General features: G+C 63.4%; 1 protein-coding gene across 2 annotated transcripts; it reads right to left on the reverse strand.

The window, feature by feature from the left end:
* Positions 1–203: 203 nt before the first annotated feature.
* On the reverse strand, positions 204–14,883 carry PHKA1 (phosphorylase kinase regulatory subunit alpha 1). Of its 2 annotated transcripts, XM_032196526.1 has the most exons (33): positions 14,806–14,883; positions 14,533–14,691; positions 14,042–14,089; positions 13,549–13,717; positions 13,154–13,236; positions 12,918–12,998; positions 12,624–12,722; positions 12,373–12,519; positions 12,069–12,122; positions 11,732–11,854; positions 11,546–11,641; positions 11,190–11,297; positions 10,967–11,045; positions 10,633–10,767; positions 9,787–9,896; positions 9,471–9,615; positions 8,513–8,591; positions 8,159–8,334; positions 6,258–6,434; positions 5,958–6,052; positions 5,669–5,808; positions 5,384–5,540; positions 5,153–5,232; positions 4,943–5,021; positions 4,726–4,855; positions 4,247–4,348; positions 3,816–3,931; positions 3,442–3,480; positions 2,474–2,518; positions 2,055–2,225; positions 1,474–1,527; positions 1,132–1,332; positions 204–947 (listed from the first exon to the last, which is right to left on the reverse strand). In XM_032196526.1, exons 1-33 carry the CDS (start codon positions 14,881–14,883, stop codon positions 774–776), a joined length of 3,729 nt encoding a protein of 1,242 aa, XP_032052417.1. In that variant the 3' UTR covers positions 204–773. The 2 variants fall into 2 exon arrangements, with proteins under 2 accessions (XP_032052417.1, XP_032052418.1); XM_032196527.1 differs by lacking the exon at positions 3,442–3,480.
* Positions 14,884–15,309: the final 426 nt, after the last annotated feature.

Here is a 15,309-nt window from a genome sequence, read left to right on the forward strand (position 1 = left end):
GACGGGAACATGGCTGCTTCTCTCCCCCCACACCTAATTATTCAATCATTTCCCTCCCCCTAATTATTCAGTCATTTCCAACCCCCCCCCCATGAGGATCGCACTCTGCACACGTGTGCTGGAGACGTTTTATTGCGGGTTCCCACACAGTACAAGCATTTTTTGTTTGTTTGTTTGTTTGTTTGTTTTTGCTCTTTTTTTTTTTTTTTTTTGAGTTTGTTTTTAAAACATTTGTTAAAAAAGGCCCACGGGGGGGCCCCAAGCCGGCTCACAGCCAGGCAGGCCCTGAGGGGCAGGGGGCTGCTTGCACGGCCCCCCAGCAGCTTTAAGGCAAACCAGACCCGGAGGTCAGCGAACACACGTGGAAAACACTTCCCCCAGCATTTTGGGGGCGGAAAGGGGTGAGGGGAGGGCACGGGCTGCCCGCTCCCCATCAGTCCAACAGCGCTATCCCTATCAGCAGCTGGAAGAGCACCAGCTCTAGCTAGGCTACACCCCGCAGATTTGGAGGACAAAGCAGCACAGAACGGGTTAAAAACCTCCAAACTGCTGCAGGAAGAAGGGGGGGGGGGGTCCTTCCAAGCCCCCTCGGACACAGCCAGCCCTGAGGAGAGTACCGAAAGGCAGGCAGGTGCTGGCAGGAGCTCAGCCCTTCCCTGCTGGTGCTGCTCTCCCGGCACGAGGCCGTCTGCCTGCAAACCCAGCCCGAAGGTCCGTCGTCCCCCAAAAACCCTCCCGCCGAGCCCGCAGGCCGGGGACAAGAGCGGTGAGATCTACTGCATGGCGCAGCCGTCGCCGGGCAGGAACTCGTAGACGTAGAGGGCCACCGATTTGGAGAGGTAGGTCATGGTGCCGAAGCGGCCGCTCGGCGCGCTGTCGTACAGCAGGCTGCAGATGCCCGTCGTGGGATCCCTCTCCAGCATGTCGTCGTCAGCGCCCAGGGCTTTCTGGATTTGGGACGAGGGAAATGGGAAAGGCAGCGTTAGGAACGCGCTGCCACCCGCCAGCTGGCACCCCGCACACGGGAGGAGGACACCGCATCGTCGCCGTGCCGCAGCGGGGACAACAGGCGGGACCCTCAGCGTGGGCGACTGACCCTTAGGTAGCCTGGGGGCTGACCGCAGCCCCTACCTGCTCCTCGTAGAAGAGGTCGTTGGCAGTGTGCACGATCTTCTCCACGGCTATGATGCCCCCGATGGTGTGCACCTCCATGTCCACCAGCATGGTGAGCACCAGGATGGCCTCCACCAGCAGCTGCCGGTACTCCGGCTGGGGCACGCGGTTGAGCACTGCCTCCACGTGCACGGCAAACTTTATTTCCCCCGGGGTCATCTGCGTGGAGGGAGGAGGAAATGCACCTAGGGTCTTGTTATCACCAGCACAAGTCCTGAGCCACACTGGGCACTTCGCCAGGGCAGCTCCGTACCCAACACCAACCCCCTTGCCCTGTTCCCTGCCTCATAAACCTCCTACCTCTCTGGTTGTTGAAGAGGGGAGAACAAAGCCCTCCACGGAAAGACCATGGCACTGCAGAACAAGATGTGGAGACCATGGTTACAGCCTGCAGCAGCACTGTGCACTCACTCGTTCCCAGCTGAGCATCAGCAATGTGCTGCCCACACGCTCCAGCTCCACCTCCCGACTCCTTGCAACACCCCATCGCTCCTTAAACATCGGTTCGGCATCACCCGGAGCGCTCCCACACCCAGCACGGGGCTCTGCTCCCTGCTTTACCATGCCGATGATGAGCAGTGCCTGGAGCTGCCTCAGCTGGGGCTCCAGCACTGGGCTCCCACAGCTCACAGCCCTGCCCAGCACAAAAAGCTCCTCAGCAGACCCAGCACCTCTCTGCATGGGTCAGAGCAGGGTGAAGGAGGTCCTGCATGCCTACAAGGCAGCTCCAGCTCTTCCCCCGGCTTTCCAGGGCCAGCAGAAGGCCTTGTCCATGATGCGTGTGTCACCACAACCTTGGGGACCAGCCCTGGGTGTCAAATTCACCCTAGAAAGGTCTGTGCCGTGCGTGCAGAAAGGATGCAGCTGGACGCCCAGCTCACCTTCTGCAGGATCTTCCAGACCTTCTGGTAGAAGCCCATGGGGACACGGTTGAGGGCCCCATCCAGCCGCCGTCTCCGCTTCCACTGGCCCTGGCGGCTGTCCTTCCCGCTCTGGTCTTCCAGCATGCTCGAAAAGGAGCCCTTGCCCAGCAGCTCCGAGTGCCTGGTGGACTGGGCAGACAAAACAAGGACCATGGAAACCTCTGCAGGGTTAAACAGCCCACAGGAGCGCAGCCCGCTGCCACCCGAGGGCTTGTGCTCACCCAGCCTGGTTCCCAGGGCAGAGCTGCCACCCCCCTGTCCCCAGCAAAGCCCGACCCACAGCCCCAGCTCCCTTCAGCCCGGAGGGCAGCAGCCCCTGCCGGAGCACAGCTCCATCCTGCAGCCACACAACAGGACGGCCAACAAACGGAGGTTACCAGAGAGGACATCAGGTCACCATCCCCGGACTGCAAACTGATGGGCTGGAGGAGAAAAGGAGAGGCAGAAATCAAACCGTGCCGGGGCTTTGGGCAGCCGGTGCGGCGAGCGGAGCAGCAGCAGCACAGACCAAGCTCAGTTATCCCAAGGGCTGCGGTTAGCTGGAGACTGAGAGGTAGTTTTGAGAGGCGAGCTGTGGAAAGTCTCACGTTAGCATCAGAGGGGGAAGACCGCACTGGAGTAGGAGCAGGGCTGTTGTTGGCTGCTGGCACGGGCAGGGATTTAGTCCCAGGAGGAGTGGAGGGCCAGCAGCAGGTCGCCACCCAGTACCTGTCCTCGCCATGTGCATGGTCCCGCTGCCAGGCTTCACGCTGCAGCAAGGCGGCCATAAACCTGCTGCATCAACCTGGGCCCCACAGGATCCGTGAGGACGGGACCTTGCCAGGACACAAGCCAGGCTAGTCCAGCACGAGCCCAGGAGGAGGTAGAATGGGGGTAGAGGTGGGATCCAGTGATCACCAGTCACTGTCCCAGCAGGACCACTGCTGGGCATGGCAGCGGAGACACTGTGCCACCTTGCTCAGCGCTTCTTTGTTGGTATTTCGGGATCTGTTCAGCCGTGGCAGCTACGCAGCACAGCTCCTAGCTGGCTGCAGCGCCATCGCACCCGTGGCTTTGAGAAACCTTCCTCCCTGATGGCCTCAAGAGAGCAGGTCCCAAAGGGGCTCAGCCGCCTGAATGCTGTGGGGCCACCCAGCCACACCGACCTCTTCCCGGGGCGCCTCCCCCCAGCCCTAAACGGAGCAACCCCCAGCCTGCCGAGAGGGGAAGCCAGCTCATTGCTGCAACAGCTCGCTCAGCGGGTTCGTTTAGGAAAGCTCATTAACTCATGCATGCTCGGAAGCTGCCCTAGGATGCAGCATGAGGGATAAAAGCTGAGGCTGTAGGAGGACCAAGGTGGCTTCACCTTACTCCCGGTCAGAGACTGCCTACGTTTATCCAGTTGCTGAAAAGAGAAGAAGGAAATGAAGTGGCTGCTGCTGCAAGAGGCCCACCAGGACCCCAGCCCCATGGGGGAACCTCACGGTCCTGCCCACCCCTGCACCTTCTCGAGCACCCCTGTGCTCCCCCTGTACTGCACTGCTGGGGTCACCCCCGCGTTAGATTTATCCCACATCCCCTTCAGGGCAGAACTGAACCAAAAGGGCTCCTGGAGACTGCTCTAAGCTCCCTCTGAAGCCCAGGAGCGGGCTCTGTCGACTCTCCCATCAATCCTGCTTGTCCCGGAGCCGCTCGTCCCCACAAAACTGCACAGGAGCAGCCTGCGCCGCCCGCCCTCACCTGTTTGATCTCGCTCTTCAGCCTGACGATGCCAGCACGCTCGGGCTTGGTGGCCCCGACAGCGCCCACCTCGCAGATGGAGATGGCGGTGGTGACCGACGAGTCCACCGATCGCACTGGGGGAGAGGAGAGGGCCAGAGTGGGTCCCACAGCTCGGGGCGTAGCCGTCTGCTCACGCAGCCTTCCCCTCCACCCCAGCCAGCACCACAGCGCAGAGCTGCTGCCATTCGGGCTGGACCAGACCAAAACTGAGCCGAGGATGGCCACAGGATTTGGGCTTCATCCTGAGAAACCTGCTCAGCACCACCCCTGGACCGCTGCGGTGCAGAAGCTGCGCTGAACGGGCAGGAGAACGGGGACATTCTCCACAGCAGGGGACACCAGAGCTGGCCACGCTCCACTCCAAGAGCCGGCCCTGCCAAGGGACTCACCGCTCTTCTCCACCCCAAACTCCTTGCCAGAGAGGATGTGGAAGAGGAGGCTCTTCATATCGGACGGGCTGAGGTTCATCAGGTTCTCAGTGGCTTCTCCAGCTGGGGAGAACAGAGTGGGGACGTCGCACCCCCTGCACAACCCTCCTGGGAGATTTCGAGCCTGCGCCCCAGCCTGTTAGCGGGGGCTACACCTCGTCCCCCAAGGACAAACATTAACTCCAGGTGTCGCCTACAGCAGGGATTCTTCCCCACGCCCACCCAATGCATGCCCGGATAAACATCTCCACGAAATTACCTACTGTTTTGTAGCTTTTTGTGTGTTTTTATTGTATTGTGCTACCCCAGAGCAGTCCCAGCCACAAACCCTGCCGCTGCCAGGCAGGGTCTCACCCTGGCACTGAGTGCTGCCCATTTTTAATGGCACTTCTCCTCCCCGGCACCACATCCCCCCGTCCCGCTGACCCCGCCGCACGTACCCGAGCAGCGCAGGGAGTGCGCCAGCTCTGTGGCCATCACCTGGATGATGAGCCCGATGCGGATCCGGAACATCTCCGCGAAGAGCGCGGGCTGGGTGCGCATGTACATGGCCAGGTACACCATGATCTCCTGCAGGGAGAGAGGCACGTCACCCCACGGCTGCTCCCCGCTGCCCACACCCAGCCACGAGGTCCCCCCCTGCCCCCAGCCCTTCACCTGGGTGAGGATGGAGACGCTGAGGTTCTTCTCGCTGGCCTCGTCGATGAGGTGGACGAGCTCCTCGTAGGGGATCGGGCTGGGGAGGGAACGGCAGCAAGGGGTAAGGGACAGCCCCGCGTCCCCCCCTGCTCCTGGGAGGAGATGCAGCCCCGCGGGCAGCCCCAGCCCAGCACATGTGGTGAGGTGAGGGAGAGGTGCTGCACTCACGCAGAGATGGTCTTCTCGCGTGGCTCGGGGGGCAGCCCCACCGTCAGGTGCTTCTGGTGGGACAGCAGGTCCGTGCAGGCCTGGGGACAGCGAGGTCACCCCAGGCATCGCCACCAGCCCTGGGCTCGGGGCTTCAGCACCAGGCAGATGTAGCCACAGCTCTCTTGCCCTCCCAGCCGCCTCCCCCCCGATGCCCTCAGCCCCACCAGAGCTCGCCAGCGGGGCTCTCACCTCATCCAGAGCTTCCACTTTCTTCTTCAGGATGCCGGAGATGTAGCGGATCAGAGCCCACTGGCGCGTGGCTCCCACCCTCACGTACAGCTCGGTGAGGAGCTCCTTAACAGTAGGGCCAGGCTCGCTCTCCAGCCCCGTGTGCCACTCAGGTCCCCTGCGGCGAAGGAGATGCTGGGTGAGTGCCCCCAGCTCGCCCTGGGGCAGCTCCCAGGCTCTGCAGGTGGAGGCAGGAGCACGGCTGTGCCTGCTCAGCGAGCGGGCAGGACTCCCAGCTCGCCGTACTTGAGGATGTGGAGCATGTAGAGGATGTCCGCCTGCTCCTGCAGCGTGGGGCAGATGCGCAGCTGCTCCACCAGTGCCTTGCAGTCCACGTTGCCAGCCTCATCGCGGGGCAGGTTCATCTCTGCATGGAGTGCGTGGCTCTGGGGGAAGAGAAGCCCGTGCTCCTGGTTAGCACCCACGAGCATCCCCAGCCACAAAGGGCCCAGCTGTCCCCACACGGCCCCAGAAGGGTCCTATGGCAAAAAGCCTGGCGGTGCTGCCTGCCCAGCTGGGACGGGAAGGGGCTCACCTTGCCCTCCTGCTCATGCTGGTGGGGCGAGCTCAGCAACTTGACCGACTGCTGGGATGCCTGGAAGATCTTGCTGGGGACGTACATCCCCACATCTGAAAGGCAGATGGGGCTGGTGCAGGCGTTTCTCACCTCCAACCACCACCACAGTGCCCCAAGCCAGCTCCCACCCCACTTTCTGCTCCACCAGCCGCCCCTGCAGCGCATCCCCCGGGTCGTGCCGGATCCCACAGGGATGGGGACGCTCCCAAAAGCGCCTCAGCCCCACCACGAGGAGGAGAGGGTGCCAGCCTGACTCACTCTGGACGTGAAGATCCTTGGCCTTGGACGCCAGGGACATGAGGTCGCGGGTGGTGTGCACGGCGGCACGGAAGCGGCTCAGCCCCCCGCGCTGGGCGGTGGGAGGGAGGTTGGCCTGGGGAACCGTGCGCTGCAGCAGGTGGTCCAGGTACTGCGCCACCTCGTCGAACGTGTCCGCTGCAACGGGAGGAAGAGGAGAAAGCTTCAGCCACCCGCCGCCCACCTAGCGCCCCGAGGGCAGAGCTCCCCAGCCGTGCCCCCGGCGGGGACAGAGCTTGGCTGGCTGCACCAAGCGACAGCCGGCAGGGCGGACAGACAGACGGACAGACGGCGGTGGCACTGCCAGGGGAGGCACCGTCTGTCCCAGCACAGAGCGCTGAGGGTGCCCCAGCACGGCAAAAGCCTCGTCCCGGCAGGGCTCCGGCACGAGAGCAAGACAGGGAGGGTTTTGTGACTGCTATTTGTGATTGGAAATCATGTTATTTCTAACGAGGAGTTGCAGGAGGGCAGCTGGCTCTCCTTTATAAATGGCCACCTCCTGCGTGGCTCTTTGCCCTGCCTCCAGCAGCTCGCAGCTCCACTTCGGAGGCACCAGGGCGGCTGCTCGCTACCCACAGCACGGAGAAGGGGCTCAGAGGCCACGTCTCTGCTGCCCAGGAGGTAAGGGCGCCGTGGAGCAACGCGGGCGATGCCCCAGGTGGGAGCTGCCCCACGCCAGGTGATGCCACGCAACACGGAGCTGTTGGTGAATTTCCAGCCTTGCTGCTGTCCAGAAGCTTTTCTGCTCCAGGAGGAGAGTTAGGGATGGCATCCGAGGCTGGCAGCACGATTATCCCCTTCCCACATCTGGCAGGGATGCCCCGAACCAGCACCTGGAGGCTCCGTTAGAGAAGTCCCCCAAGACAGACAGCGCATCAGAGAGCATCATCCTGTCCATCCGGCCACAGAAAAAAAACTTTAAACCGAGCGTCTTTTAGGGTGGACGCACTGGCCAGGCAGGCCCCATCTTCTGCTGGGGTAAAGGGAAAAAAAAAAAAAAAAGACACCCCGGAGGAGCTCGGCCGCAGCCCGCAAAGCTGCAGCCCCAGGCAGGCCAACCGTGGAGCGTGGATGAAGCGAGAGAACGGCAGTCATGCGAGAGAAACAAGCACTCAGAGTCGCAGCGGTGCAGACGACGGCTCCAGGAGCAGCAGAGGCAGAGCAGATCGATGGGAAGGCCGGGAAGATGACCTGACCGACACCGGGGCACGCAGGAGGAGGTGCCCAGGGCTGCTTGCAAGGGGAGCAGCAAAACCTGCGCCCTGCTGCGCTCTCAGGACACGGGGGTCCTGCAGGCTGCGACGGGGCCACAGCCCCTACGGGCACCCCGTCCGCGGCAGCGAGGCTCACGCTGGAGCTGCCCTGTCCGGGGACACCCAAAGGCCTTGTGACAACAGCACCCAGAGACTGCTGGGGGTCGTGGTGGCTCTTCCCCACCACCTCGGGCACTGCACCATCACCTTCTGCACCGCCACTCGTGCTGAGCGCACCCGAGATCTTCAGCCAAATCTCCCGGGCAGAGGCAGGTGGCCGAGCCTTCGTCTCTTCCCCACGCAACAGCCTATGAAGGTTTTGGGGTGGCTCGCTCAGGAGCAGCCCCCCTACTCGTTTCAGCCCCGTTCCCCATCCTCAGCCCCCATCCGGCCGGGACATCCCTCCGGCGAGGGGCTGCGACAGCCACCTCCGCTCACCCAGCCCCAGCACCCCGCGAGCATCACCCAGAAGGGGCTAACTGATGGTGGGAACCCAAAAGGGTGAAGAATTTGGTGGCAGGCGCTGTCAGGGAGGTCGGGAGCTACGGGTTTCACAGGAGAGTTGGGCGTTTTCCGTGCCACAGCAGCGTCTGGCCTGTTCCCCCTTACCATCCTCTGCCAACTGCAAGCCATGCAGCCACTCCTCAGGGTCTAGCTCCTCAAAGCTGCCAATGCCGAGCTCGTAACCGTTGGCAAAGACCTTACCCTCCGGCCCAGGGTCCATGAAGCTGAGGTGCGTTCGGCACGACGTTGTCAGGAACTCTGACAGCTTACCCGTCTGGATCCTGGGCAAGAGGAGGGGAGGTCACACAGAGGAAAAGCGAGGCGGTGCCCTCGGCTCGCCTCCTGGCCTTCAGCAGGGACAGACAATGGGGTGTGCACGAATCCCGCAGCCTGCTTGAGCCGTTTGCCAAGGCCGGGGCTGCCCCAATTCCCTGCTGCGCCCCGAGCAGCTGCGCTCACCTTGCGCCCCCGAAATACCCATCCTGCAGCTTCCGCAGCGTCGCCAGCACCGCCGGGTGCACGCTGCTGCCCGTTTCGTCTGGTGGGGACAAGAGAGACGGGCAGTCAGGCTCTCCTGCCCCAACAGGCACCCGGTAACGCGGGGCCGGGTGGGCATTCAGACATGCAAAGCACCGCGGCAGCAGCCAGACCCTTGCTCTGGGGTGCGCGGCACCAACGGCACCACCCAAGAAGAGAAATTCAGGACTGGCTGGGCTGGCGAACCAGCAAAGCCAGGCCAGGACGCACTCCAGGCCCCTGGGATTTCACCTTGGGCTGAAATCGTCAGCACCAGGCGGCAGCAAATGCAAACAGCCCCCTGCTGCCGTCAGGGAGCTGTCGAGGTGTCGGGGTACTGCTGGTGGGGCACCACAGCAAAGGGAGACACCACTGAACACCCGAGGGGATTTCGGGTAAATGAAAAGGCCTGGAGGCACCGTGGAGTCACTTCCCGGTGCCGGCTCATGGGGAAGAAGCGAGAGCTGCTCCAGAGAAGCCACCCTGGCTCTGAGCCACTGCACAGCTTTCTGCTCCTCCTGGTTTTCTGTTTTCCCCTCCTCGCCATTTAGGAAAGCCTTTAAGGGGCAGTTAGCTGTGATGAAGGGTTAAGATGCAGGAAGAGCCCCAAGAACGCTTTTACAGGGGAATTATTTTCTTGGTCTTGCTCCCGAAAGGCTTCCCAAACAGGCCTGGCTGCCTGGAGACGAAATGCTCCCATGCCAGCAAACCTGCCTCGAGCTCCAGGCGCTGCTGCTTGGCAGGTAGCCCTGCTGGCAACCAGGCCAGCTGCCAACCCAGCGTGACTCCTTTGAGCTCTCCACGAGACGCCCCTGGCTGGTCCGGCCCTGCCGTGTCCCCATTACCCAGCCTGTCCCCATCCACCACCCCCCCCCAGCCGAGGAGGCTGGAGGCTCCGTACCGAGCATGGTTTGCGAGATGGGGAAGGTGATGGTGGGCCGCCCGGTCATCCTCCAGCGGCTGCAGAGGTACGAGAGGTCCGTCCTCAGCATCTCCACGATCATCTTGTTGTCGAGAGCCAGGTAGAACTGCTGCTGGTCGATGAACTGCGGGGCGAGCAGGAGCTGAGAGCCGCCCTCCCCGCAGCCACCGGGTCCCTCTGGTGCCACCCGCGCCCTGCCACCGGCCACCCCCGAGAGCAACCGAGGCACTCGGCCAGCAGGGAAGCTTCCTGACCGGTTATATGGTGTGGCAGATGCCCCTGCAATGCCACCCACCTGGGGGGTGAAGGTAAAGATGTTCTTCCTGATGTTGTAGAGCTTGGAGGTGCCCAGGACGCCCATGTGCCGGTAGGGCCGCCCCGTCAGGCACATCTGCTTGTTGCGACCTGGGGGAAAAGGAGGTTTTATGGCATCTTCCCCGAGCCCTCTGACTAAAGGGGATGCTGTGGCAAGCAGAGACGGGCTCCTGTGCTAGCAGCCAGGAGGAAAAGGGCGATTTGTGCTGGGTGACACAGCAGCCACATCACCCTCGGGCACGTCAGCCCCACGCAGAGGCACCCCAGCAGCTGCCAGGCTGCTCCCCTGCCCCTTTTGCCCATGTCACACTTGGCCTTTCGGTGGCTTAAATTAGCCAGCGCTCGCAGCCTGGGGCAGGTCAGGTTTCTCCTTTGGCCCCGGGCTGGATCTCCAGCTCCTGCACAACAAGCCCTGCGCCCGAGGAGCTGCGGCATCAGGGAAGGAGCGCGCGGATTTCAACGCTCCCTCCCCTCACCGCCTGCCTTCCCTCCAGCAACAGCCGTCCTGACTCAGCAGGGAGACCCTTCCCTGGGGTCTGCCTGGCTTCCCTCACCAAAATTTGGCTACGGGAACAAAAAACCAGCTCCTGCCCACACCAGGTCCACCTCAGTGGCACTGATCAGAGCCTGTGCCTGTCCCCTGGGCTGCTGTGGAACCGTAACCCCACAGCTTTACCCCTTCCAAAACCTCCCCAAACAGTCTTCTCAGGCAGAGAAGCAGCGTTACCAGGCCCTGGAAAGGATGGCAACGTCCTAAAGAGACGGGCAGGACATCAGCATCAACGACCCCTCTGCACCCCCTCTCCTGCCGAAGCCTGCGGCTCACCCAGGCGCGCGTAGATGTGGCTGAGGATGCGAGCAGGCTGCACCCTGATGGGGTAGACGTCGGCCACGGTCTCCACGTCGATGCCTTCCTTCCTCAGCACAGCTTTGATGCCCTCGGTCTCCGCCAGGATGCACACTGCAGAGGGAGGAGAGCAGGCTCAGAGCTCACGCTCAGGGCCACCAGGGTGCCACAGGGGCCAGCAGAAGACACCCCGCTACCAGAGCCGAGATCTGGCTCCACCAGCGACCAGAGCCACCACCCCACAGCCAGCCCCCCAAATTCCGCACGGGCAGAGTCCCCGTGCAGGGGTTTGGGACCGGTCCCTTCCGCTCACCTTGCACCACCACGTCAGGCTTGGGGACGGTCGCAAAGCGGCGGTTGAGGGGATCGATTTCACCCGGAGCCAGAAACCCCTGGAGGGGGAAAAAATAAAAATAATAAAAAAAAAGAGGCGTGAGGGGATGAACAAACATTTCGTGGGGTGTGCAGGGATGGAGGTGACAGCTTCCCCGCAGCCGGTGGCGCAGGGTGGCAGCGTTTGTCCTCGGTGACCATACCTCGGCCATCAGGCAGCCCAGGATGTAGAGGGACTGGCCCCACATGAGCGGCAGCTTGCCCATGGGTATCCTGTCCACGGTGTGGGGGTTCCTGTACTCCTCATCCACCTGCAAGAGAAGCCAGGAGGTGAACGGGGGACCCCCAAACAAGGGATGCCGAAGGAAACATCACCGTCGCGTTTCAGACCCTGCCAACCCACCCGCAGGGTCAGCAAAGCGCCCTTGTGGATGGGGCCAAGGTACACTTTGGCAAAAAAAAAAAAAAAAAAAAAGAAAGTTATTTATCCAATAAGTCGCTGTTTTGTGGGTTTTTTTGGTTGTTTTTTTTTTTATTATTTTTTTTTGCAGGCCCCCACCTTGTCCGGCGGCACACTGTAGAGCTCCGGCAGCAGGCGCACCCCGTTCTTCCCCTTGATGAGGACCCCCTCCAGGGCTTCCCGGTACTCCTGCACCTGGGGAGAGAGCGGAGGGGATGAGCCAAGGGCACGGCTCCCTCGCCAGGGAATCCTTTCCCTGCCCCGCCGGCTCCTGTCCCCCTTTACCTGCTCCATGTTTCCGCTGAAAAGCCCGTCGATGATCAGGTAGGTCCAAAACAGAGGCCACTCGCACTCGATGTTCTCGAAGAGCTTCAGCTCCGCGGGTTCGTAGTAGGGCCGGTTGGGATCCTGCAGAGCATCCCACGACCACAAGGCAAAGGGTTACAGGCTCCCTGCAAAACCGTGGGGTTCCAGCCCCTCCCCGCCAAGCCCCCAGCCCCAAATGCCCCCGCTCTGTGCGCGCCGGCTGCCAACACGCTGGCAAAGTTCACGAGCGCTGGGGAAAGCCAGGGTGCCAAAAACGCAAGCCAGGGCGGCCTCTCCTCGGCACGGGGACCCTCACCTCTTTGGGGGTCCTGTACCCGTCGCGGAGGAAGCGGCAGCAGCCGTAGCGCCCCTGGGAGGAGAGGGAGAGAGGTGGTGAGCAGGAGGCACAGCGGGAGACACCTTCTGCTCCTCTGGCCAAACACCCCTCGCTTGGTCACCCGGTGCCCCACGATCACAGCCCGGGGCCATCATCACAGGTGACAGAGATTGGGAGAGGACAGATCCTGGCACCCCATCCCCAAGAACATTTTGGGGAAGGAAAAGGCTGCAAGGCTTGGACTGCTGTCTCCCGGCAGGGTGAGGAGGGCCGAGCCGCTCACCTGCAGCTTGGTGATGATCTCCTGCTTGGTGATTTCCACCAGCTCGCTGTCCTCCACGGCGAAGGCCGGGTAGGAGATGACGGAGAGCACGCTGGCGTCCACCTCCTTGGACGTGGAGGCCCTTGGCAGCATGGAGTGGAGGATGGACTGGGCGAAGGGGAAGGAGAGGGATTAAGTCGCCGCCGCTCGTGCCACAAACCCAGCGGATCGCCGTGAGCCCCCCGACGGTGGGACACGGGCAGGGACCTCACCTGGCAGTGCTGCACCTCGTCCGACAGCACCCGTATCACCGACTGCGGGCCTCCCTTTGCTCCGAAGAGATCCAGCTCGTCCAGGGCCTCCAGGGCAGCCTGCAAGCAGGGCGACACCCGGAGCAGCGTGCGCTCCACCATGCTGCCCGTCTGTAAGAGCTCCCGCCCCGCGCCAGCCCCGCTGCCCAATTTGGAGCAAGGACGAGATGCAAATACCCCCCTGCATCTGCCGAGGCTCTGCAGGGCACCGCTGGCAAGAGGGACCGAATCCTATCTCCCATCTCCCCGGCTCACCTTGGCCATGCCGACGGAGCTGGCGTTCAGCTCGGTGATGCCCTGGTTGGTCTTGTCCCCGCGCTCCCAAATCCCAAAGTCCTGCAGGGAGGCAGCGGGTTCGTGGTGTGCCCCAAAATCCTGTGAATCTCACCCAGTGGCAGTGCTCCCAGCAGGCTCCTGCGGGGTTCTGCTCCCCACCTTTCCCCCCCCGGGCACCATCCCCTTCCCATACAAAGTCCCCACGGGCTACCCACCGCCGTCTTGTAGGCCGCTTCGATGTAGAAGACAAGGTTCTGGATGAAGTTGACCTCATCCAGGCTGTGAATTATGTGGAGGCCTGAACCACGGGGGGGAGAATTCAAATTATTCCTCAGGCATCACCAGGAAGGGGCCGCAGAAGCCAGCTGCCTCCTCCTCACCCGCCCCGTGGTGTCCCCATCCCCTCTCCCACCCCACACAGCAGCTCTGGGGCTCTCCAAGCACCGAGGGACCCAAATCCACCCCGCAGGCTGTGTCCTTGCACCGGGGGACACCCAAAAACAGCACCACAGATCTGCCCCCAAAACCCCAGAGCCCTCAGGCCCTCTCCACGTCATTTTTTGCGCTCCCCCGAGACGCAGGGCTCCAGCTGGTGCCCCAGCAGCATCACCTGAGGCCGTCATCTGCGCCAGCATCAGCAGGTAGAGGGAGGTGGCGTCCAGCTGCAGGTGCCCCCACTCGTGGTCCCCCACCACGGTGGCACAGGTGTGGGTGTTGTACTTGGCGTGGAGGCAGTCCCGGGTGCTCTGGCTGTACTTGAAGGCCTCCACCTTGTCCACCTGGAGAGGAGAAGTGTCCCCAGGGCAGCTCCGTTCTGCCCACGGGGCTGGGCTCTCCGTGTGCCACCCCGCTGGACGACACGGCCACGTTTGGACCACAGGGAAAGGAGAGGATCACCCCAAAACGTTCTTGGGGAGAAGAACCACAGCGCCACGAGGCAGAGAGCAGCTTGGAGAGTAAAAAGCTCCCGCAGCGCTGGGACCACTCTCTGGGGGGGCAGACACCCCATGAGGGCTTCTTTTAAGCCTTTCTGCCAGGAGGCCACCCCTGCCCTCGTGGAGGGGAGCACAGCCGGGGCTGACGGCCCTAAAGAGCCCCCTTACCTGTCTCATCATGCACTGCAGCAGCCCCCGCATCAGCTTCACCACGCTCTGCAGGGCGAAGGGAAAACAACCCCGTCATCCCCGCGGGGCCGGCGAGGAGAAAGCCCTGACTCAGGAGCAGCTGGTGCCTGACCTCTGCGGCACTCGGCCACCCGCTGCCCGTAACCAGAGCCCCCCCCCGGCCCCCACGCCACGGGGGGGAGGCAGAAGGAGAACCCCACGGCTGGCAGCGGGGCCGTGCCGGGGTTTGGGGGGGGACACGGCAGCCCCTAGATGGGAAAAGGGGCTGCGTCCCCACACCCTCACGGCCCCATATCACCGAATCACAGCTTGGAGAGACCTCAAGATCCCCGAAAATCCCAGTGTGCATCCCCACAGCGCCCCGGGGGCTGCTCCGGGCGGGCTCCAGCTCCAACCCCGGGGGCGCGCAGCCCCGCACGGCGCAGGGGGGGGTCCCAACTCGTTGTCCCCGTTGTTGTCCCCGTCCCTACCTGCTCCAGCTCGTACGCCTTGGCCTTATCCTCGTCTCGGTCGGCGTTTTTGCGGTAGGCGAGCCCGAGCCCCCAGACGGCCAGCACGCTGTACACATTGTCGCGCACCCACGCGTCGCGGTGGTCGGCGCTGGCGGGCAGCAACCCGGTCACCGCGTCCTGGGGGGGGGGGGTCACACACCCAGAAAAACCCTTCGGTAACACGCAGCGAGCCCCTCACCCTTTATTAACCCCCCTCCCCAAATTGTAAAACCCTTTAAAGCCGGTGCGCACCTGGTGCCGGAGGATGGTTTGCTGCACCAGCCGGCCGTAGCCGTCCAGGCGCACGCCCGAGTTGCTGCGGCCCCGCATGGCGACACCGGGAGCACCGGGGGGGGGGGGACGGCGAAAAAAAAAAAAAACAAACCCCCGCGGGGGGGGGGCCCAGGGCAGCGGCACCGGGGTCCTGGCAGCGCCGCCGCCGAGCCCCGAGGCTCCGCGCCGCAGCGAGCCCCGGCGCAATTCGGGGTTCCTGGGGGTGTGGGGGGGTCCCGGGGGGGTTGCGGTGTCTGCAGGGCCTCCGGGAAAATTGGGGGGTGCGGGGGGGGTCGCAGAGGGGAGCTCGCTATGGAGCGGGCAGGACCTGCCCCCCCCTCACCCCCCCCCTCCGAAGGCATCGCGGGAGGGGGAGGCGGCGCCCTCTGCTGGGGGGAGAGCGGGGACACGGGGGGGGCACGCGGGGACATCGGGGAGGGGGCGGCGCTGTCCCTTTGACCCCTCCCCGAGGGCAGAAGGGGC

Source organism: Aythya fuligula, chromosome 13 (genome assembly GCF_009819795.1).
Source record: "Aythya fuligula isolate bAytFul2 chromosome 13, bAytFul2.pri, whole genome shotgun sequence".
Taxonomy (NCBI): domain Eukaryota; kingdom Metazoa; phylum Chordata; class Aves; order Anseriformes; family Anatidae; genus Aythya; species Aythya fuligula.

What these genes read in the sequence shown, in the direction of transcription:
- PHKA1 (XM_032196526.1), bottom strand. Translation starts at nt 14,883, where the DNA reads ATGCGGGGCCGCAGCAACTCGGGCGTGCGCCTGGACGGCTACGGCCGG. An exon ending in TCTTTACCTTCACCCCCCAG is followed by an intron (nt 9,616 to 9,786) that starts GTGGGTGGCATT and finishes CTCGCCCCGCAG; the next exon opens with TTCATCGACCAGCAGCAGTT. An exon ending in CCTCTTCAACAACCAGAGAG is followed by an intron (nt 1,333 to 1,473) that starts GTAGGAGGTTTA and finishes CCCTCCACGCAG; the next exon opens with ATGACCCCGGGGGAAATAAA.